The following is a 24,857-nucleotide window of genomic DNA, read 5'->3' on the forward strand; positions in this document are numbered from 1 at the left end:
AGCTCCATGGCAGTGAGGAGCATCATGGCCGCCAGCAGGTACGCAGCGGAGCAGGGAGCCGGCGCCGAGCTGCAGGGAGTACAGGCTGCCGGACTCCTCAGTCCGTTTCTGAAAGAATCCTCTGGATGTGCAGTCAGCCCCACAGGAACCAGCTAACAATGCTAACACCGCTACCAATGCTATCACCGCTACTACAGCTACCAATGCTAACAGCGCTACCAATGCTAACACTGCTTTCACCGATATCAACGCTGTCTTTAAACATGAAAAAATATTTATTCTTATATTATATTTACATTCTTTGTAAGTGGGATCAGTTTTCTCTGTACTAGCTCTACTGGCAGATTATTTAGTAATATTTAATAGACATTTTTCCATATCCGACATAATCTACCAGTGGAATTAAACCTTTTTCATCAATATTGATGAATTGTTGACCTAAAAGAAGCTCCTATACTAAAAAGTCATTTGTAAGTTAGTTTGAAGTGTACTGAGATATTTACACTGTAAACTAGATTTTGTGTTCTTGCAAAGTGAGCACACAAGTTCAGTCCAATGGCCTCAAATGGCCCCCGGGCCGCACTTTGGACACCCCTGACTCAGAGCCTTCTTGTTTTTACCACAACGTAAGGATTTATTTTGCTGTTCCGTCTCCAGAGTTTCCTGCTGCTCTGCTCAGATTTTCCAGCTTCCTGCTTGCCGGCCGGCGGCCGTCACTCACCTGGCCTGACCCGGACAGAAACACACACCCTGCAAGCCGCTCTGCGCCGCATGCGCTGATGCAGAGACGTGAATCACACGGACAGCGCGGGGGGAGGGACCTGTAGGAGACGGGAAGCCGCAGGAGAGCCAGATACGGCGCTGCACAACTCCTCAGCGGAAGCTCTGATATTCACAAGTCAGGCTTTTGATCCGACAGGCGCTTTATCAGGCCAACAACAGCAGAAACAATATTCCTCTGAAGCTGGAAGCCTGACAGGCTGGAAACTACACAAACCTGAACAAAACACAATCAAATCACAGTTTACTGCAACAAATGCTTTAAAGCCAGAATATATTTACTCATTACACCTGGAAAACATTTCAGATGGCAGCAAATAGTCAGGATTCCAGTGAATAATCACAGAGACTCACAAATAGAGACTTTGAGACTCTGCAGGCCTCAGTTTCTGAGTTTCATGACAGGACTGTAAATAAATGTGACTGTTTATGGAGGATTGAATGAAAGTCAAACCTGCAAACCTCAGTAACTAACACAACAGTGGAAAACAAAAACACAACGATGTGAGAGACTGATAAAATCTAACACAGATCTGAAGAATCTACAAAACTAAAGAAACTCCAACTGATGAAACTCAATGATGATCAATAACCATGAAATATTACTAATTATTATTATTAATTGTTTTTATCTTGTAACCAGTTTGCTATTTTTTGCTCAGGTCCCTCTTGAAAATAAGATCTAGATCTCAACGAGGTTTACCTGATTAAATAAAGGAATATGAAATATTACAACCTTTAGTTTTAGCGCCAACGGGATCATGTAAATGGAACAAAATCAGATGCAATCAGATTGTTTTCAAAGTGTCTGCATTTCATTCAAATTTGACATCAATGCCTTTTAGGATTTCTCCAAAAACAAAACAAAAATAAAACATGTATTTGGACTCCATGCCACTCGGTGGCAGTAGTGCGCCAATCCGTTGTATGTCTGCTGCCAATAAACATGAGACAACAAGAAATCCCTTTGCTATTGGAAATTTCACATATTCAACCAATAACTATTTTGTTGCTTAGTAACAGAAAAGTTGTGCAAGTAACAGCAACTTTTGATGCTGTTGCATCATTCAGCAGTATGAACAAACACACAAAAAACATTTTTAAAAATCTGAATTTAGCATCAAGAGGTGCTGTGTGAACGCAGACACACGTTTTACTCCGATATGAAGCATGTAGCTCCGTTCTTTCACAGAACTGTGACTAAACACCAGACAGACTCGATGGGTGGCTCGGTTTTTAATGTTTTTACAGCTCAGTTGGTGAAGCAGTCTGAAACAGATCTGACTTTGAGGATGTTTAAGGTGATTAAATTACTGTTATTAATGAAACTACTGAACTACATCAGTAGTTTGATCCTCCAGTAAAAATCAGCAGATTTGTTGTTTCACACGGATGATTAAGACCAAAAAGAAAGAGGAAGATGTTAAATGACGCTCGTCATCCTCACACAGGCAGGCCGACACACACACGATGTTACACCTTCTCCACACACACACACACACACACACGCACACACACACACACACACACCCACACACACACACACACACACACACACACTGTCTGTTCAATCCGAGGAACTAAAAGGGACAAAACAACCAAGACAACCCAGAAGATCTCATGCACTGCAAAACTACGGCCCGTCTCCTCAAACAGCGCCGCCCTGCAGGAAGGGTGGTGCATTTCTCTGCTTTAGTTTGACAACCTGATTGAAGCCCAATAGTTCGGCTGCAGGACGGGCGTTCTTTCTCAGTGTGAAACAGAACCTGGCGGATCTTACGTTTTGGTTTCCCACGATGTTGTCGAAGGGCAGCTCGGGGCTCCAGGACGCCTCGTTGAAGGTGGCGCTGCTGGCCCGGCGGTCGGCCGAGCTCGCCGCCTCCTTCATGATGTCCTCTGGCAGCGTGAGCAGGCTCTCCTCCGGCTGCTTGACCAGGTACGTCTCGATGTTGTGGCGCCGCAGGAAGTCGTTGCGGTCCTTGCCGTGACCCTCCTCCACCTCGTAGTCGCCGTTCAGACAATCCAGAGCGGCTTTGGAGATGTGGATTCGTCTGAAACATGACAGAAATATCAAACAAACATCACAGTTACATCAATATGTTGGATTATTTATATAAACTATACAAAATAAACACAATCCTTTTAATATCATCCCTTTTTAAATGTTGAGTGCCAATTTATAACGATGCAAAAACATGAAATCTTACCAAGTATTTTTCCAAATTGTACATTTGAAATAAGACAAAACTAACTTACCAGTAACTTTTCAGAAGGATATAGGAGCTTGTTTTAAGTCAATAAAACTGGCAGATTAGTTCACCTATAACATGTGAAAATGTCCTGTTATAAATTAAATATATACATAACTTACTAAATATTTATTTAAACATGTCATTAACTTTTAAACTGGAAAGAAATACAGAAACATTTGATAAAATATAGGCATTTTCAAATTTCATTTAAAAAAATAATATAAATATTTCATGATTTAGTAAATAATTTTGTGAAATAATTTAAACTCAGTGGGTGGGACTAAGGGAGAGCATGACGTCTGATTGGCTGCTTCTTCCATGTTAGTTCTGACTCTGAGTTCAGTAATATCACTGCAATGTAAAGAAAAACTTCAATAATTTAATTAAATTAAAGTCTATATATCGGTCTGAAATATCTCTAATAAGTTCACAGTAGAGCGTTAGCTGGTGTTAGCTAGCGACTGAGCTAGCTAACACCGCTAGCTATTGTAGCACAGTGAGCTCTCTGAGATATTTCAGAACAAACTAAAGACATAGAGACTGGTGTTGCTCCAGAGTTTGTGGTAAATAAATGATTAATTTATTGAAATTATTTCCATACTTCCAGTGAAAATATTGACCCAAAATCGTAGCAAATATGTAAGAAAGTGACTTGACTTGAAGCAGCCAATCAGACGTCAGAGTCTCCCTTTAGCCCCGCCCACTGAGTTCCATGGGTTCCATAAGTGAATTCATGATGTGCTTCAGCACAGGAACATAGAATAATTCATTAAATTATTACCTAATTACAACTAGTTTTTAAAATGAAAACATGTATATAATTTTATATTGAATAAATTATTTCTGTATTTATTTTGAGATTAAACAAATAAATGACACATTTAAATATTTTTGTATTATTATTTGTTGTAATTTGGCACTATTGGCATTCCGTACAGAATAACCAGGGAGCAAACAATAAGCTCTTCAATAGTTTAAAGTCACACTAAGGAAATACGACAGATTTTAACGGGTCTCCACCCAAAGCAGCCAATCAGTGACCTGTGCAGGTGTGAATGAAGCAGCCAATCAGTGACCTGTGCAGGTGTGAATGAAGCAGCCAATCAGTGACCTGTGCAGGTGTGAATGAAGCAGTGTCAGGTCACTGGCTGAATGTTGCTGCAACCAAAGGTCAAGTCCGCCGTGTCGCTTCGCCGGTTACAGCCGGCGTCTGAAGTGTTGGATGTGACGAAAACATCACATCCAACACTTGGATGAGCCGCTTCTACTTTCATTCATCTCATGCAACAGATTTCACTGAAGAGCAAAGGTCAGAGGTCACGATCCGGCTCAGTGGCAGACGCTGTAGGATGTTCAGAAACTAAAACCTCTCTCTCTCTTTAGGCCAAACAGGAAAGTCGAAGAGGCCGGACGATGGCGGCAGTAAAACTGCCTGTTATTGTGTTTTGGGTTGGATAAACACCCCCCCCCCCCCCCCCCCACACACACACACACCCACACCCACACCCACACCCACACACGCTGCTCCCTCACCCAGGGATGCCTCCGGACTCCAGCTTGTTGGCGATGTCCACGTCCCAGGACCAGACGTCAAACTGCCACTTCCTGAGTCCCAGAACGCCGCACAGCACCGAGCCGGAGTGGATCCCGATCCGCATGTCGATGTCGTGTTTCGTACGAGATCGGACGTATCTGGACGAGAAAAAGTTTCATTATGGTCCGACTCTCCAGTCTCACGTCTTCACCCACCTGCAGAGTCCTACATTCAGAACCACATATCCACAAATCTTCAAATGAAAAAATGTTTTTGCTGCTGAATTATTGATTAAATAAACATTTGAGCTCAACAAAGACTTTTAATTTAAATATTAAAAATAACAGTAGGAAAAGGTTTTTTTGTGATTTTAAAGAGGAAACAGCAGAATTATGGTTCTGATCCAACCTAATGGATCCAACAGAGACATTAAACATGTTTCTGGGTGTAAACTGAAAAAAGCAGAGGAACGTTGGTCTAGTCCAAGCAAAGCGCAGCTGAAGAACTTCCCAGAATGAGTCAGAATACAACTAAAAAGTATAAAATTAATATTTTCTTCTCTTTCTGCAGAGTTTTCCTGCTTTTCTACACCTGCTGGTATTTTTGATCAGATATGCAGCTGTGTCATGAATCCATTTTAAACTGTATAGATTATACAGTGTACATTGTATAAATAAATGATATGATTGACCTAAAGTGAATAATGTTTCCATAATATTATGCTGTTATTTTAAGCAATATGGTAAGATATATAAGCCTTGTGCATTAATGCAGCAAATTAATAAACATGAATGTGACCTTTGGTGGGAGTGAAGCCGACAGCCCCGCCTGCCACACGCTGTTCAGAAATAAACACAATACACTTCACGCATATCTGCAGCTCTTAAATAAAACGGCTGAAAAATGTTCACAAATTTGCATCTCATTTCATAGTTTATTATCTGTGAAGAGAATGAAAGCAGGACTGAAGGCTGATGCCTTCACCCCACGCCTCATCGCTGCAGCGGCAGGTGAAATGCATCCTGGGAAGGTGAGACAGGTGCTTAATGGCAGCTGCAGGATATCAACAGCAGCAATCTGCAGTTTGACGGAAAGATGACGCAGGCGAGGACGGAGAGGAGGAGACGGTGTGATTGATGCGACACAAAGCCGACCAATCAGCTTCGTCCTCGCTGGCTTCACTCATCCTGCTGCTGGAGCAACAAAACGCACCAATCTTACAGCTTATCCATCACTAATCCCTCTTTTCCCGGCCAATATACGTTCTCCTCTTCACCCTCAATGTCACGCAGAAAGAGAAGCAAGAGGTCGACATCCAGCAGCAATAAAGACGATTATTGAATTAGAGTCGTCAGCGGACTCAAAAGCTCAGAGTCCAGAGTCGGCGAGCGTTTTCTGAGGATTGGAGGAGTAAAAGCATGCTGGGATGTTACTTCTGCTGCGTGCGTTCTTCTCCTTACCAGAGGGCAGAAGGATTTCTAAAGCTCTGCCGAGCAAAACTCACTTCAAAAAGTCGAGTTTTTTCTACCGTCTAAATTACAAAAAGCTTTCCTTCAGGTGGAACAAGAGGCAGACAGGAAATACAACAAAAGTAAAGAAATTAATTGTTAAAGGGGACAAATGTGCAAAATACACATTTTTCACATTTTTGTACTTTTATTTGGATTTTTTCTAAAAACAATCAGCCGGTTTTTGGTAATAGGTTTATGTTTTCTGGTGTCTGTTGTTGACTCACCATCCAGAAAACACTTGCTGCATTCTGGATGCAGAATGCATTGGTTGTGCAGGAGGCTCCACTTCTGCTTTTCAAAGGTTTACAATTGTATAACTATGCAACAGTTTGCAGGCAGTGTAGTGCTGAGTTGGGTGGGCGTGGCCAGCAGCAGATTCTTTGGATTTAAAATCACAGAGGCCCTAAAACAGCTCTAAAATTTCATTATCAAATTATGATGTTGTGCAGAAAAAGTAATGAACAGGTTTTGTATAGGCCATTGACCTACTCTCACCTGTTTAAGGAACAACGTCACCTTTAATGAAGACGAGCTGCAGTGAAACACTGCATGTCCTGATTCTCTAATTCAGTGATAGAAACTGAAATCAAGGAGCTCTTCAGATCAGAACCAGAGGTTCTGTTTAAATCTGCTTCTGACATCAGAATATAGTTTAAAATGAAATTGAAGTAGTCCTGGGACTTTAAGGTGGTCATTTTCATTAATTTAATTCCATAGATTTATTGCATCAAATATATTACAGAATAAATAATTTTTTTCTACATGAAAATGTTCCGTCCGGAACGTTTGTGTTGATGTGTTTCTGGTACGCCCATAAATTTGACGCACAAGTTACATCTGCTAACAAAGCTGCTCCTCTCTGAGCACTGGGGTTCATTTCTGCTTCTAAACTGATCTGATTGGTCGCTGGGAAAGACTACTGTTCTGCTAAAAGGAGTTAGCCTAAAATAGCATCTCAATGCTAACCATGTAGCAGCTAACGCTAATGTCAGCGTCCACATTTCTAAAGAAGCTCCATGAATAATCTGCAGCTCTGGAAAGCTGAAAGATAGAAAACACTTTGCTGCAATCAGATGGTTTAATGACCTACATGATGCATTAAAAACAAGATTAAAAACAATACTTTGATGTTGAGCTTATAAGTCTATTTATTAATTAATTTAGCAGCAAAAATGGTTTTTGAATTGAAAATGTTGCTTATTTTGTTGACGTATAGTTTGCTGAAAAATGCAATTAATTTAATTGACCATTAAAACTTTTAACTCCCAGTGCAAGTTAAAATCTGAACAATCTGCAAAAGCTTAACAATCTGAAACTAACACTCTCATTCCACCCGTTTACATGGAAATGTGCAGAAGGCCGTGTGTGTGTGTGTGTGTGTGTGTGTGTATGTGTGTGTGTGTGTGAGTGCGTGCGCAGAGCGGCTGAAAGGCGCACGTGTTTTTTCCAAACGTGTTTTTTCCAGACAACAGGAAGGTGGTTATTATAATCTGCTGGTGTATCATTAACCAGCAGCTCAGAGCCAGACCAGTCGAGGTTAAAACACTTTGCTTATAAATGCCTCACAATTACTTGCATGAATTATGCAGAAATATTTGCATGTAAAGTAGAGTTTGTTTTCACCAGTGTTAATATTTGTTTGGAGCATTTCAGGGACAAGTTCCTGTTTTATTGTGTTTTCAGCTGAATTTGGCTCAGTTTGTCCCATTGCTGCACATTTAAATTTAAATTAGCCGTTTATTTTCTATTCGCGCCCCAAAGCGGCTCATTTTTAACCGTTAATTTGTCTCAGTAAATATTTTAAATAATCTATTTTTCCAGCAATGCAGCTGCAACTTTCAGGACATTCAAGGTCTTAGCTGAAGTGAGACAGAAATGGAAAATATTTTTTTTCCTATTTTAAGAAAATTATTTAAATGAAAGCATAGCAACAATAACAAATGAGCTTTGATTGAAAAGTTTCTGTTTGATGTAGATTATTAGATGAATGATTTGTTTACTTTAGGAAGACTTTATAAAAATGGCAGTAATTTAATCTCAGGTTCAGGTTAAACGCTTCAATCATATTCGCTCTGGATTTTAACCAAATGGTTCATGTAAAACAAAAATCAAGGCTTTGAAACGACCTAGTTAAAGTCCAGGTTTAAATCCAAATCAGCTGCTGTGCCATACAGTTAAACAAGCTTTTCACGGTTAAAGGATTTTTCTCATAAACTGAAGACTTTGAAGACTCAGCATGTTGTAAGGCATTTGAACAAAATCTAGTTTTTCCAGAAAAGCAGAAATTGGATCAACATTCAGGAAATCCTTCAAACCTTTGGCTGGTTAGTATTTTGTCCTTCAGGTAATCTCTCTCTTTTATTCGCTCCATCCTAAACCCTCCATCACATCATAAACAGTAAATCCAGAACCAGTCCGGCTGAACGCAGTGAGGGAGCCGCTGATCTCAGGTACGTCTCACCTGATGGTTTTGAGCATGCTCAGTCCCATCTCCACGCAGCAGTGGGCGTGGTCCGGTCTGGGCTCAGGTAGACCAGACACGCAGTAGTAACAGTCTCCCAGGATCTTGATTCGCAGACAGTGATGCTCCTGGGAAGAAAATCAGATTCTTTATGCAAAAACATGACCACTGGACCCAAACACAGAGGGAAAGGGATACATGCGAAACTTAAAAAAATAAAACTCTCTGAGAATAATCTCAGTTTTCAACAGATTATGTTACCTTTACCCAAAATCTCCTAATATTTTCCTGGTTTGTGTACTTACGTGAGCCAGACGGTCGAAACGTGCAAAGAGTTCATTCAACATTCGTACCAGCTCCTGGGCGGACAGCGTGGTGGAGAGGTTCGTGAATCCTTTAACGTCTGCGAAAAGAATGCTGAATAAAATACGGAAATGTCACTTTCAGATCCAGGTTAGATAGAAATACTGATTATTCTCTAAGCTGTGTTTCTCTGACTGTGAGGATCATCAAACTGAAAGGAAATGTGTCTCAGTAAAAGACGCTGATCTGATGAGGAATCATGGAACCGGAACCGGAAGCGGCTCACCTGACATTCTCGTAGCGGTGGATGTAAATCCTGTGGAACTGATGCTGCAGGTGTTCGTCCTCTACATTTGTCATGTCGTTGATCATTTCCAAAACTACAAAACGTGGCAGCACGGACAACACCAGACGTTCCTGGAGAGAGGCAGGAAAAACCCGTAAATTAAATGAGCCGAACCTGACTGCGGTTCGGTTCGGGTCGGTAACGTGGTTCCTCCAGCCACAAAGTTACAGAGCGTCAAACTTTCTTTGGTTCGTAAAAGCAAGAAATTGATCAATAAGTTTGAAAATAAACCAGAACAGTTGAAAAAGTCTTTTCTGTTTTGTCTTTGGCTAAAAACCACGAGCTATTTCTCCTGCTAGCACAAGGCTAGCTCTTTTGTTTTGGTTGGATTTACCCAGAATGCCCCGCGCTGTAGTCTCCGGTACGCTTGGTATTCACAGAGGCATTAAAACCGAACCAGAGTTCACTTTGAACGAACCCAGACCGATGTTTGTACGACCAGAGTTTGGTTAGCATTCACACCTGAACAAACGAACCGGACTTTCTAGAAAGACGGACTGGAGTCGGATCGAAGTGGACTGAACTGGGTGCTGGAACCAATCAACAATCTTCTTGGCTAAACAAGTTCAGGTCCAACTACTTTATGGACATCCAACCAAATCTGAGCTAGTATGTATAATTATGAATCTTTGTTGATTAGAAAGAAACATTTAATCAAACTGGTGATTATGTGCCAAGATACACGGAAAGCATCAGATTCAGGTGATTAATGGAGCAAGAGAAACTGACTGTCATGTAAAGTAATAGATATTACAGAATAAAATACTGAAATCTCAGCGCCTTTTATACAGATATGAAAATGAATTTAAATGGACGAACAAATGAAAAGTCGAGTTCCAAGAAGCGTGTAGTCCAAACCCAGTAACTGTGAGCTGGTTCCTCTGCCCAGGCTGCTGCCTTCCCAGCAACCATCTGCTAAATTTATCTTGATAGTTTCTGCATATTTCTTCCTAACCGACCATCAAGTTAAGACAACGTCAAAAAACAAGCTTTGCTTTTGTCCTGACGCGACACAAAAACAAGAAACAGGACAGCATGGCAGACATGAAGCCTGTAAAAACAAATAAACGACATTAAGTGGCAGCCTGGGGCCGCAAGCAGCATCCTAAAAAAAGCCTCAAGGCCTGCAGAGAAAAAATAAAAAGCAGGAAAACAAGATTTGCTTTTATTGGTCTAAACAAGGCAGCGCCGCTGTGCAGATCCAGGAACAGATTTAGTGTGGGAGCATCTCTCAGGAGATCTGCATCAAATCCAAGCCACCGCTCTCCTAACATACTCAATATATGTGAAATATAAAGATCCAAATGGGCCGGCTACGCTTTTACAGCCAGAATGATTCCTTCCTTTAATATTCTGCTGCAGCGTTGGGACAGATTAGTCCCTAATAAACTGGTTTTATAACTCATCTCCAGACGCTGCTTCCATTTCAGAGCGCTTCTCTGCTTCTGTCACTTAAAAAAGAGAAATTTAGAAGAAGAAGAAGATGATCATCACATTTCCCCTGACTCTTAACACACGACACAAACTGAAGATATTTCTTATTCTGTCCAATCAGCTTTATTTCATTGAGTAGGAATTAGCCTGGAAGTAGGAATATTTTTTCAATCTAGAATATTTTCTACTAGAGAAGAAACTCTGAGCTACTTTACTTCTCTCAACATCCAACAAACGTGTTTTTCACGACTTTCCTGAAATTTCTCAGGAAGCCTTCAAACTTCCTGGAACTTAATAAAGACACAGATATTAATAACTGTATTGGTGCCGATATTGAAAAAGATTCTAGATCAGTGACAATGTGACTGATCTATTCAGTCTAATTCTATGTTTTGTGGTCTGAGCTTTATTTTTATTTTTATTTATTTAAATTGACTTTCTGAGGCATTTGAAAGGTTTGCTGCTGTTTATGTTCACATTTTTGACCAAAGCAGTCAGTTTTAATCATCTTCAGTTTCTTTATTATTATTTCTTTATTCCTAATTCCACCGACTGAACAAATTAAAGTTGTTTTTACACATTTGATCAGCTTGTGAAGCTACTGGTGTATTTAATTGTGCTGTTCTTGTGCAGAGTTATCAAATAAATTTGTAATTCATTACATTTATGTCTGTGCTTAGTAAAAGAAACATCGTAAATTCATTTATATTAATAAGTCAGTCATAAGAAAGATTATTAGCAAATGAAATACATTAGTGTCAATCTCCCAAAGAGTGGATGTTTAACACTAAGAAAGCAAAAGTCTCAGCCAGCTGGATGGTAAAGTTCACAGCAGGACAGTAGAAAAACGTCTGAACGGGTCTGGATTGGTTGGGACGGGTGAAGCCTGAACCAAACCAGGTCATCACCGGGACAACGACCCCAAACTCAGCAGCAAATCTACAACACAGGCTGAAAGAAAGGAGGAGTGGCAACGGTCCAGTCAAAGTCCAGACCTCAACCTGGCTGAGGAAGAGGGGAATGTATTTTATCGCGTGATGTCAAACAGAAAACAAGGTGGTTCCATAAACTGCAGGATGACTTACTTTTCCCATCATTAAAATATTATCCTGCATGTGGCCCATTCAGATTTATTTTAAATAATATTCTGTATTTTACTGGAAAATTTTACAAATCCAAAAAAGTTACAGAAACGACCTTAAAGAAAGATTTAACAATGCTCCTGTTGTTACCAAAAAGCAACATTTTCCTAATTTTATCCTTTAAACGAGTAATTCAGTTAAAAATCTGTTTGCTGTAAAGACAAAGGCCTGAATGTTCAACCATCAGAGGAGGAGCAGGTGTGGAGCTGAAAACAGTGAAGAATCCTCAGACGAAGGTTCAGACCGTCAGATATTCCAGCGGAGCGTTAATAACGCCTCGGTTGCTGAATCACAACCCAACGCCTCGGGGCCGGCCGAGCTTCACTGCAAGAAATGAGGATTTGACTGATTCCTCCTGAAACCAACCCACCGGAGACGTTCAGCGCTGCCAGGTTGACCAAATATCTACATTATTATTCTGGTTTATCAGAACCGCCAACGTCTGGGTTAAAGGAAACGGTAACATTTATTTTCATTCCAGGCTAATGAAATGCAGACTCCAGACACAAATGAAAAGCTAACTAAACTTTAGAAGAATATTTTAAAAACTATATTATTTCACTTACAACATGGGAAAGATGTCGTGTCGTACATTGAATAATCTGCCAGTGGAACTAGAATGAATTATTGACTTAAAACAGGATCTTATTTTTTTGCTGAAAAGTTTCTTGTAAGTCAGTTTTGTCTTATTTGAAGTATAAGAAGATATTTGATTAGAAATCAAAACTACTTGGTGAGTTTTTGTGTTTTTGCAGTGAAGATCTGGATCCTTTTTGATGAGAGTTTTGGTAAATTTGTAGGTTTCCACATGGAAACTGAGCGAGGTCCCGCTGAACCCGCTGCAGGAACGCTGCTGGGGTTTTGCCAGTAGAGGACTGGACCTTCCCAGCTGGTCACTTCTTGCAGTGTGGAGCCTTAATGGCGTGTCTGCTCGAGTCGACGCTGAACTCGGTTTGGACAGCCGAGAGCCAGCGGACTCAGTGTCAGATTAGCTCAGATGATCATTAGCGCAGCTTGATTTTAGCTGAGGGATGAAGGCCTGCAGCAGATCTCTGACAGCACACATTTCCCTCCCGCTGTGCAGGAAGTGCAGCACAAAACATCCGGCACGTCTGCTGAGGATTCAAAGCAGAGAAATAAATGTTTCATATTAAAAACTTTAAGATCCTGAAGGTTATGTTGTCTCTTTATGTTGGACATTTCTTCATAACAGTAGCTGCGTTTCCATTACAAATGAGAATTTTTTTTTATTTTATTCTGCAAACACAATTCCAAAATTGTTGTTTCCATTAAATAAGAAATTGGATTAAAATCACACGTGAATAAGTTTGTTCACGCAGTAAATCATTAAAAATCATGGCAGTAACAGACATAAACAGTTTATGAGATATATTCATATTTCAGTCATGGTGGCGCTCATCTGTCAGCCCATCAGAGGAGACGTTGGCGTCTTATTCAGGCGTTGGAGTGACAAGCCCCGCCTCCTTGGGAGCGTCTACGTATGCTGCGGTTTGGGGAAACTGTAGTTGGCCACTTTATTTTAGAGCTTTGGATTCAACATGTTGGAATGAAGCAACATTTTCTGAACTGAGAAGCTGTGAGTTCTGAAAAATCAAAAACAAACCATCATCCCACCACTTCCTGTCGTCTTCTTTGACGTTTCCACCAGTAGTAACATCTGGCTGATGATCATGTGACTCGTTTGATGCAAAAAAAAGTCTCTACTGCAGTTTTGCAAAATACATATTTTTTCATTAAGCAAATTTATTTCTGCTGTGTCTGGACATCGTGATTTGATTACACCAGTTACTCGTTTTCTCGTACTGAAAACCATCGATCAGGACTGAGCTCATTTGTTTCATCATTCAGCTTAAAATCTACAGATTTATTTCTTTTTTCTAACAATCCCTGAAAGACTGAAGGCTAAGCACAGAATGGCACAACCAAGAGTTAAAACTCACTAAGAATTATTTCTGGCATTTTTACTGAGCTACACATTAAAGTGAACGCCGAACCTTTAACCTTTGACCTTTAAGAATTCAGTTCACCGGTTTCCTTCTCAACAAAACAACCTGGCTCCTGCGTAACGTCAGTCTCATTGTGTTCGGCTTTCATTCTGATTGAATTCAGATATTTTTTATTAATTAAGAAAGTGTGAAACTGTATTTTTTATAAGATATTGCTCTGACTCAGCAGAGGTTATATTGGTAGCTCCTGCGGTGAACCAGAGGTCTGAATATGGCTTTGCATAAACTTTGACTATGGTGGAATAAATCATAGATATCGTCTCTGATCAAGTCTACGGCCCGGCGCTGCATTATTCACTCTCGGTGCGTTTTCCAGTCTCATTTAAATTTTATTTGCGTTTCTTATTTCTCTGGACCCGTTGAGTCCCTGGCACTTTAATTTTCAGGTTTTTATTTCACACAGATGGAGGAGCTGTGCTGCTGCAGAATCTAAATCTATTTCTATAAACAAAAACAAATCATGGCAGCATTTACCCCAGCAGGTCGCTGACCTCCTGGACGCCTGGCTGCTGGGGGAGAGCAGCCTCAGACAGGCTGAGCTTTAAACCAGACTTTGAGTTTTAAACCAAACTTTGTTATTAAATGAGGGTGGAATGAAGATGATGATGATGATTATTATAAACAGGGATTATGTGCACAAGTTTAATTTATCGTGGCTTTAGGCTCAAATATAAATCTTATATCCTCACTAATATCTGCTTAAACAAGTAAGCATTCAGCCACTCATCGTTAAGTTGCATCAAAATAAAAATCAAAACCTGTTTGCTCTGAATAAAACTAAAACTGGGAATCCACAGCATGATGCTGCCACTGCTGTACCAGCCTGGTGCAGATCCAGTGAAAAACGACCAATCGGGTTCAGATCAGAGCTTTGGTTAGGCCATTCTCAGGTAAGTAAAATCCCACAGAATGATGCTGCCACCACCGTGCTTCACAAGCTAGGAAAAGTTTCTTTTCCGCTTTGAACTTTTACCTTTGACTCCTCATAAAAATATATAAGATAAAATCTACAATAAATTCAAATGCTTAAACGATATGTAGCAGGAGGAAGCTGGAGTCGAACCCACAACCTTTGAAATGGATGGATGTCTGTTGCCATAGCAACCTGTAAGCAGTAGCAGAAGTCAACCTGCTCTCTTCATGGCTGCCCAGCTTATTGACTTCTCCTTCTCTCTCTCTTGTCTGCATTTTTTTATTAACCATAAGTTTCCACTCTAAGCGTGACATGGAGATAAAAAGTAAAAGTCTGCTGATAAAATGAATGTGTAGCCATGACAGAGCTGACAGGAAGCTGATGCAGCAGATGATCCAGTAACGCCGCTGCGTTTCCTCCTCCTGCAGCTCAGTAATCTCCCACAGCGCCAGAAAAACAAAGAAGGAGAAAAACAAAGAGGAGCTCAGTTAGTCCTCAGATCTGGCCTGAAAACACGCTGCTGGCAGTCAGGGATGCTGGGCTCTGATTGGTCCGTGTGGAGGTGTTGTGCTGCAGGCGGCGCCCCGACTCATCACAGCCCGGCCTTCCAGGAAACATGAGGCCGCTAAAAGCTTTCTGCGCCGCCGCCTCACAGCCGCGGTGTAAACAAAGCTCACTATCAGCCGTGTGTGTGTGTTTGCTGATGTGACTCAGCCTGTTTGCGTGTGTGTGTGTGTGTGTGTGTGTGTTGTTATTGGTCAGATGCTAACTGTCCCTGACAGCTTCGTATCGATGATGCGTTCATGTTTTTCTCCTGGAAGTCTCTCCGTCCTGTCGCTGAAACACTCCATCCGCTTTGCTTCTTTTAACGCCCAAACCGAACCTCACACACAACAACAGGAAGTAGAAACATGTCCGGTAATACGGAGGCCAGTGTTTACCGTTTCTTCCAGTCAGACGGGGATAAATACAGTCCCATTAAAAACCATTTTGGAGGCACATCCAATCTTTGACACTTTGCTCTTCAGAAAGCGCCGCACTCCAGTAACGTGCGGTCAGGGGAGACAGGTGAGGCAGAACCTCACCTGTCATCATGGAAAAATAATATATAATGATAAAATACTTTATCTCGCTATTTTCACCCTGTGGTTTGTACTCTAAAGTGCCCATTTTTCATTTAGCTTAACTAATTCTGATGATTTTTTCTTCAAAATCGCTGATTTTCGCATTTTCCCATTTAAATGCTCGGAAGCGCAGCTGGTGAGGCAGCAGCGAGTTGAGCCTCACCTGGGAGGCTCAGCTCCCAGGTGAGATTCGAGGTGAGGCAGGCAGTTCTCTGGCCTCATGGCAGGGGGCGCTGATGATCCCAGACATTGTGGCTCCACAGCTGCAGAGTAAGAGACAGTAACAGCGAGCTAGCCATGGAGCTAGCCATACAGTAAAGTGCAGCGATATATTTAGAGTTTTCTCCTCTTACCACATCAACCAGTTATTAATAATTGAAAAATAAACATTAAGCTTAAAACCAAACTGCTGCAACAGACTAAATGTTCTGCTCTGTGTGGGAAAAGCTTTTCGCTGCAGGTTCCTCTGCTCTGCTCCTCTTCTCATTGGGAGTTTCAGTCCTTCATGCTGGTTCTGGTTCTGGATGTTATTAAAGAAGGAAATTTATTAGGTTAGCTTAAATTTTGGAAACAGCATGGCTCTCTTTTCCTCCTGTTAGCCGGGTCCCGAGCGGATGCCGTCACGGCTGGAAAAACAGACGGCGAGGCTCAATGACGTCACAGAGATACAGAGTTTAATTCAATAGAAAACACCGTATGAATTTAACAAGAAAACTTCAGAGTACAAAGAAGTACATTCTTTACCTGAGACAAAAGAATTAAAAGAACAAAGGATCCTTTGGAGACAGCTGTTGCTTAAAAGCATAACAGGGCAGCTATCTGAATTCTTATTGTTGCGCATTCCCTTTTTCTAGTGAAGGCGTTTCTCTTTGTTAATATATGCAAATAGGGCGTACCTCTATTTTGACCAACCAAGAGCTACCTTGGAAAAAAACTTAGACCTTCCCCTGAGTTTTAATGACAAATATCAAGAGTCATTTTAGTTATTAAAGTTATAAGTTATTTTCACAAAACCTATCTTGCTCCTCTGCAGTCAGCTTCTCCAAAGATTTGACCCTTTGCTTTATCACAAACAATAATGAGATAGAAGTCTTTTTCAACCTGTGAAACATAACATTCAAATCATTCTCTTTTGATTCCGATATTGTCATAGTTAGTACATTTTCAAATACATTCCATTTACTAGATTAGTACTTGTAGCTTGGGTAATATACTTTAATCTAACACACTATTGCTACCAATATTAAAAAGGTATATCAGAAATTAAACCTAAGTGTTTCCAAGATTCCTAAGTTGTGATCAACTCCAGATGCAACTCTGAGCCCCTGGGAAACCCCCGACCTCTGACCTGTGAGCCGGGGAAGATATTCTTTATGGCCTACTAATTTAAAGCCTTTCAAGAGCATAGTGTTTTATGGCTGCTCTAAGTTACAGCCTTGCCAGGAGAATGTTTATCTCTGATCGTTTACCTTGCATCAGCTTGTCCAAATAGGAATGTTGATCTACTTAAACGCACATGGCATTAGCTTAACTATATTAAACAATCAAAAATAGCCATATTTCCTTAACAATGTTCAGGACTGATTTAATTTCATGTTTTCAGCAGGTTTCAGTCGAAGCCTCCACACACTGACCTGTCTCTGGTTCTCAGTCTCGAGTCTGAGACGAGCTTCGATGCAGCGCCGCGTCTCGAGGAAGGCCTGGCGCTGGGCCCGGTCGGACAGGTAGCTGATGAAGATCCCAGCGGTGTTCATGCACATGAAGAGCACGGCCTGCGCCGCCACCTGGAACACAGGAAGTCACGTTAAAAACGCTTCTGCAGTGTCATCATCCTACCAGAGGGAGCGCCAAACACCAGGACTCGACTTCTAGAGCCACCCGTCCCATTCAGCCACTCATCAACATTCAGCCACTCATCAACATTCAGCCATTCATCGACATTCAGCCATTCATCGACATTCAGCCACTCATCGACATTCAGCCACTCATCGATATTCAGCCACTCATCAACATTCAGCCACTCATCGACATTCAGCCATTCATCGACATTCAGCCATTCATCGACATTCAGCCACTCATCGACATTCAGCCACTCATCGATATTCAGCCACTCATCGACATTCAGCCATTCATCGACATTCAGCCATTCATCGGCATTCAGCCACTCATCGGCATTCAGCCACTCATCGACATTCAGCCACTCATCGATATTCAGCCACTCATCAACATTCAGCCATTCATCGACATTCAGCCACTCATCGGCATTCAGCCACTCATCGACATTCAGCCATTCATCGACATTCAGCCATTCATCGACATTCAGCCACTCATCGACATTCAGCCACTCATCGACATTCAGCCATTCATCGACATTCAGCCATTCATCGACATTCAGCCATTCATCGATATTCAGCCACTCATCGATATTCAGCCACTCATCAACATTCAGCCACTCATCGATATTCAGCCACTCATCGACATTCAGCCACTCATCGACATTCAGCCACTCATCGATATTCAGCCACTCATCAACATTCAGCCACTCATCGACATTCAGCCATTCATCGACATTCAGCCATTCATCGACATTCAGCCACTCATCGACATTCAGCCACTCATCGATATTCAGCCACTCATCAACATTCAGCCACTCATCGACATTCAGCCATTCATCGACATTCAGCCATTCATCGACATTCAGCCACTCATCGACATTCAGCCACTCATCGATATTCAGCCACTCATCGACATTCAGCCATTCATCGACATTCAGCCACTCATCGATATTCAGCCACTCATCAACATTCAGCCACTCATCGACATTCAGCCATTCATCGACATTCAGCCATTCATCGACATTCAGCCACTCATCGACATTCAGCCACTCATCGATATTCAGCCACTCATCGACATTCAGCCACTCATCGATATTCAGCCACTCATCAACATTCAGCCACTCATCGACATTCAGCCATTCATCGACATTCAGCCATTCATCGACATTCAGCCACTCATCGACATTCAGCCACTCATCGATATTCAGCCACTCATCGACATTCAGCCATTCATCGACATTCAGCCACTCATCGATATTCAGCCACTCATCAACATTCAGCCACTCATCGACATTCAGCCATTCATCGACATTCAGCCATTCATCGACATTCAGCCACTCATCGACATTCAGCCACTCATCGATATTCAGCCACTCATCGACATTCAGCCATTCATCGACATTCAGCCATTCATCGGCATTCAGCCACTCATCGGCATTCAGCCACTCATCGACATTCAGCCACTCATCGATATTCAGCCACTCATCAACATTCAGCCATTCATCGACATTCAGCCACTCATCGGCATTCAGCCACTCATCGACATTCAGCCATTCATCGACATTCAGCCATTCATCGACATTCAGCCACTCATCGGCATTCAGCCACTCATCGACATTCAGCCATTCATCGACATTCAGCCACTCATCGGCATTCAGCCACTCATCGACATTCAGCCATTCATCGACATTCAGCCATTCATCGACATTCAGCCACTCATCGACATTCAGCCACTCATCGACATTCAGCCACTCATCGGCATTCAGCCACTCATCGACATTCAGCCATTCATCGACATTCAGCCATTCATCGACATTCAGCCACTCATCGACATTCAGCCACTCATCGACATTCAGCCACTCATCAATATTCAGCCACTAGGCTCAGGTAATTCATTCATTTGTTTTAGCGCTGAGTGTTTCTGTTGCTGCTCTCTGATTGGCCATGTGGTTAGAGATATTAGCAGAGCAAGCAGAAAATAATCAACAGCAGAGAAGCAACGCAGTCCTTGAAAGTGACCAGAGGATGTGAATCTATGTTCACATAGCTGGAAAATCTGACCTGAATCCACATTTTCACAGCCATTCCAATCTGTTCGACCCAGAAAATCTGATTTGTTCCCCTTCCAGATGAATCGCTTTAGAGTTCGGTTAGGTTGTTTCGTAGCTGCTGAATCTTCTGTATTTATTCAGTAGCAGAAAGAGCTAACAGAAAGTCCGTCAGACTTTCTGTTAGTGATGCAGAAGTGAAGCAGCTGGACAGGACTCATCACTCTGACGTCCTGCTAACTGTCAGCTCTGGTTTTTACTTCACAACGACTCATCTGTCCGACTTCCTGCAGCCAAATCTGAATTATTCAGAGGCTCATGATGTGATTCTGTTCTGGGAGCAGGAGCAGAACCTCGGGCCGGTTCTGTGGCTCAACAGTTGGCTTCAGGTGGAGAGAGAGATTCCAGTTCTAGAACCAGGAATGCAGTTGTAGACCTGAACTTGTGTCCGTTTGGCCAACAGGTGATGATGAAACGCCAGCGGCCAGCCGAGCCGCGACGGGAACGCGGTCTGAAAGCAGATCCGACATCAGGAAGCAGCCGGAAGAACAAGCAGGTCACTGGTTACATGAGCGTCCAACTAATGATGATTTATGATTTGTTTAATGTGTGTTAAGAGTTAAACCTTCTTGTTGACTGAGAGTAATGGAAATGAATCTAACAGCAGCAGAAATGGAATAATATGTCGCTGAATCAGGATGTGAAATTTGTTTTCTTGTGTAAATAAATGAGATGTGACCGTCAGATTCCTCTGAAGGAAAGGCATGTGTCACATTTAAATAAAACACAGAGTGAGTCAGAAAAGCAAGGCCGCACGCCTGCCTGCTCTGAAACATGACGGAGGGCTTTTATCTGAGCGCTCAGTGAGGAGCAGCCTTCAGAGGGAGGCCAGATGATGCAACGGCGTGCAACAGGAGGGACTTCCTGCCTGCCGCAGCTTCACATGATGCAAACCTTGGAGCAGGTGAGCTGGAGCTTCAGTCACACACAGTGGTGCTCAGATGACCTGCAGCACCGAAACGCCCCACCCTGAGGAACAACTGTTCCTAGTCAGGGACGAGTCTGAACAGGTCCAGAGCATCTGCCCTCCTTTTGTTTCTGTTTCTATAGGAAGATTGTTTTTATTTTTCTACATGAAGCGCAGAAACCCAGGAGGAAACGTTTGGACCAATCACTGAGCTCACAGGGTTCTGATGGGGCTGCAAAACTGGACCCACAGATCTGTTATTTCTTTCTGCTCCAATGAGCTGAAATAGTTATTTAATGCCAGAAAAGTAAAAATAACTTTTATCAATTAGTGCAAAGCGAATTGAGTTGTGAATTGGGTGAAAACTGTGGTGGATGCTCCAACCACCAGCACCTTTAATTATTGTTTCATAGTTTACATTTTTAGTTACAGATAATATTATACATATTTTATTCAGACATATTTTCTAATGGCTTCACAATTTATTAATGTGTTTTCCAGACACAAAGTGCCATTTCATAACACAATCAATGAACTATGTTACTTTCAGTTATAAAAATGCTATATAACAAATATGACTTAAAATAAATTTCACTATGCAATGTAATAATTAAAATAATAATTTAATTGAAATTGGGCCTCTGCCTCTTTAAGAGCTCCTGCTCTTTCTGAAGCTCCGCCTCCAGGAAGTCATCCAACATGGCTCCTCTGTTAACCCTTATCGTTTTGTTAACTATTCTTTGACACTAAATCATTTTTTTTTTTCACTTTTGAACATCTTTTGTCCTCGTCTGTTTCGACTCACAAGCAAAGTGGGATCAAGTCGGTTAGATAAACAAGCTACAACATCATAAACAAGTTATTGTCTGAGTTTAATCACCTTGAATATGAGACAGGATTTTATTTATTCCATCAAAATCAATCTGCTAACGGTGAGATTCCAGCTGGGTGTTTCCTACATGAGGCTGATTAGCCTGAATCAGATCAAAGTGATGTTGATCAAACAGGGTTTCGTTGCTCCCCTGCTGGCGCTCTCTGATTTTATTTTCTGTTTTTTTCCAGGAAGGAGAAAGTGCTTTTGGACTGGAGGCAGAATGGTGTCACAGCAGATAAAAACCTCAAAGAGACAGTTGTGTCCTCCACCGGAGCGCGAGCAGCTCTGCAGTCAAACCGCCGCACTAAGAGCACATTTGGAGTGGGAAAAATGGAGCATGAAGAGGGATTTTCTGATTTCTGCTGCTCTCAACAGCATGATGATGCTCCACGGAGCGCGGGTTGACATTTTATTACCGGCTTTTCCCGCAGCTGGTTGCAGCGCTGCACACAAATGTACCTGCTGGACACAAACATCCAGAAACACCGACTGAGACCCGATCAGCAGCACAGCAGTAAATATGAAAATACCAGATTAATAACAGAGTCTGCTGTTTTCACTGCACAAACTAAACAAACTAGAAATCTTCAGTTCACATCAGACACATTCATATCGTCTGTTTTTAATTAATGACCTTCCATTAGTGTAATTAACCCTGTCGCTGTTACATATGACATCATTTCCTATTTAAATTTAATATTTCAGTCCAGAGGTTATTGGTTGAACATCCTTGGATTCTGATTGGTCAGCCTGTAATTCTGAACATCTGATTGGTTCCACTTTTTGCATTTGTATCAGAAATTCCAGACTTTTGACTGACAAAGTCAAAAAATCCCATTATAATACATTTTTTACCCATCAATTATTAAAAAGATCTAAATTATATATTTAATTGCATTTAATATTCATTTGGTTTAATTAATATTCAACAAGCTGAACAGAAAATATGTGTAACTTTTTCTCTGCATTGACAAAAAAAACCCTGACTGTTGAAGATGAAGGAATCAGAAGTCGGTAAAACTCTGAAGGATTCCTGATCAGCAACAAATCACTTTACAGGGAGAAAACCCCAGAAATGAACATATGTGGTTCTGCAGGAGTTCTGCAGCTTTCACCAACTCAAATTTAAGGATTTTTAAGACCTTTTTAAGACCATTATGAATTAAATTTAAGACTTATATGACGACAGAAATGTACAAAAGGAAACTGCATATTTTATAAAGTAGTAGAGCTAAGATATGGGTTGGTAACAGAAGTGAGCCAACGGTTGATAAATTTGCAATTACAAAAAGCTAGCTAGCTAGCGATGGTATATTAGCAGCTAATTAGGGGTAGCCTCAATCAAACAGAACAAAGATGTCTGAGTGCGACTGAAATGTTAGCCTGACAGAAAAGTCCAGCAAAAACAATAAACTAAATGAGACTAAAAAGTCACAACAAAACTTAAAACATATTTAAGGCCAACTTACATTTTAATGGATTTAAAACACTTTCAGGTTCTACGTTTAGATACATGAATTTAAGACTTTTTAAAAAATGTTTGTATATTTTTTCATTTAAACTCTATTTGGTGTTTTTTATGCTTATTCCCTTATTTTCTATCATTTCAGTGTTGATATGTATGCAGTTATTTAATAATGTTATAGAAACGGAGTTATTCATGATTTGCATATAGATTCTATATTCATCAAAATAAAAAAACAATCAGTTGTGTTTTAACTTTGAAAATGACGTCACCAAACAAACATAAGCCGTTATATTCTGTGGCGCAGTGTGCCGCTACGCCGGCCTGGTTTGAATTGAAAGCAGCAGCATAATAATTACTATTATTAACCCTTGCTAATTATTTTCCATGCAGCTGTTGACAAGCCTCTTCCTGGCTTAGCGCCTTTAATGAGGCCTTGTTAAAAACATTCACATCACTGGCATTTCCCCTAATGAGCGCACCGGCGGTCTCCATGCTGATGCCCTTTATGGCCAACCGCCGCTGATCTTTTCCAAAACATCACGGATGCCGCCACAGCTGCCGCAGCTTAGAGGCTTTTCATTTCTGTCGCCGTGGGAGGAGAGCAGGCCTTCAGGGGAGGAGGAGGGCCTCAGAAATTAAATCAGCGCTGACGGCGTCCCTGGAGTCACAACGACACAGTGGCACACCGTAATGCAGCGCTCTGGGCCTCAGGGGAAAATGGCCGCCTGCGAAAGGAAAATCCAGGAGGAGCAACTTCATCCTCCATGGCTGCGTGCAGACTCAGCTGCAGCAGCTGCAGCATCTGCAGCAGCTTTGCACTGGACATGAAGTCAGACAGAAAGCCTCTCAGAGCAATGGTTACACTTCTTCTTCGTTGGTTTCCACATTCATAGTTCCTGAGGTTTAAACTCCCGTTAAGGCAACAGAGAGTGAGAGTGACTGGAGTTTCCACATAAGGTAGCACAGCATTGCCCCTCCCACACCTGTTGCTGCTGCAGCACTACTCTGTCAGTTGCAGGAAAGTTTTAAAGTTTTCCTGTTTGTGAAAAAGCAGCTGTGGTTTGGAAATGAAAGGAGGTCAACCATCACTCTTAAAGTGTAGCTAACTGAGTGAGAAGGTTTTCTACCTGAACCGACGTGTGACGTCAACGGTAACAGGAAAATTCAGCTGCACTACCTGCTTTCAACCCAGAGGGGGCAGCCCTGAGACAATTTTGGGACAAAGTATTAATGTAAACAATTTTACATGAAAATGTCACAATTTGCTTAGAAACATAAAGATAGAACCCTTAAGGACCAATTTAAATTTTTATATGCAGAAAAACAGTTGATTTGGGGTTTAGTTAGTTTTAAAACTAGGACTTAAAGTGGTTAGCACTGTTGCCTGGTGGAAACAAAGTAAATCTACCACTTTGAGACTTCTTGACAAATAAGATGTTTTTTCATGTAAACTTCTGACTTTTACTGTCAGAGAACGTGCATCCATTAATCGTCTAAACCCGCTCATCCCTGCAGCTCTAAACTGATTGTTGAACATGGGAGGAAGTTGGAGTACCAGGAGAGAACCAATGCATGAACAGGGAGAACAGAAAGACCCCAGGCTGGGATTTGAACCCAGGACCTTCCAGCTACAAGACAACAGAGCTACCAACATCCGACTCTCAGAAAAACTTTGCGGTAATTTAGTAAATTTATGCCTTTAATCCTGAAAAATTATTATTTTTCTTGCATATTTTCAACTTTTGACATCAGAGAATATCCAATGTTTTTCCTCGAAAATATCAGGAATTGATCCATAAATTTCCTCACGTTCAGATTATTTGTTATTGTGTCATGAT

The 24,857-nt window shown here is 41.4% G+C and overlaps 1 protein-coding gene and 1 long non-coding RNA gene across 4 annotated transcripts in view; one reads left to right on the plus strand and one right to left on the minus strand.

Moving 5' to 3' along the window:
* The window catches only part of adcy8 (adenylate cyclase 8 (brain)), an 86,501-nt gene that overhangs the window by 30,968 nt on the left and 30,676 nt on the right, over positions 1-24,857 (minus strand). For all 3 annotated transcript variants that reach the window (XM_028020158.1, XM_028020157.1, XM_028020156.1), the window contains exons 2-7: positions 17,462-17,611; positions 9,128-9,258; positions 8,844-8,955; positions 8,539-8,666; positions 4,566-4,724; positions 2,561-2,831 (exon numbers count right to left, since the gene is read on the minus strand). In XM_028020158.1, coding sequence (XP_027875959.1) covers positions 2,561-2,831; positions 4,566-4,724; positions 8,539-8,666; positions 8,844-8,955; positions 9,128-9,258; positions 17,462-17,611 — 951 coding nt within the window. The remainder of the gene's footprint in view (positions 1-2,560; positions 2,832-4,565; positions 4,725-8,538; positions 8,667-8,843; positions 8,956-9,127; positions 9,259-17,461; positions 17,612-24,857) is intronic.
* On the plus strand, positions 19,565-21,786 carry LOC114146361 (uncharacterized). The gene is made up of 3 exons (XR_003595885.1): positions 19,565-20,099; positions 20,174-20,266; positions 21,740-21,786. It is a non-coding gene; the product is annotated as an uncharacterized LOC114146361 (long non-coding RNA).

This window comes from Xiphophorus couchianus, chromosome 6 (assembly GCF_001444195.1).
Source record: "Xiphophorus couchianus chromosome 6, X_couchianus-1.0, whole genome shotgun sequence".
NCBI lineage: Eukaryota > Metazoa > Chordata > Actinopteri > Cyprinodontiformes > Poeciliidae > Xiphophorus > Xiphophorus couchianus.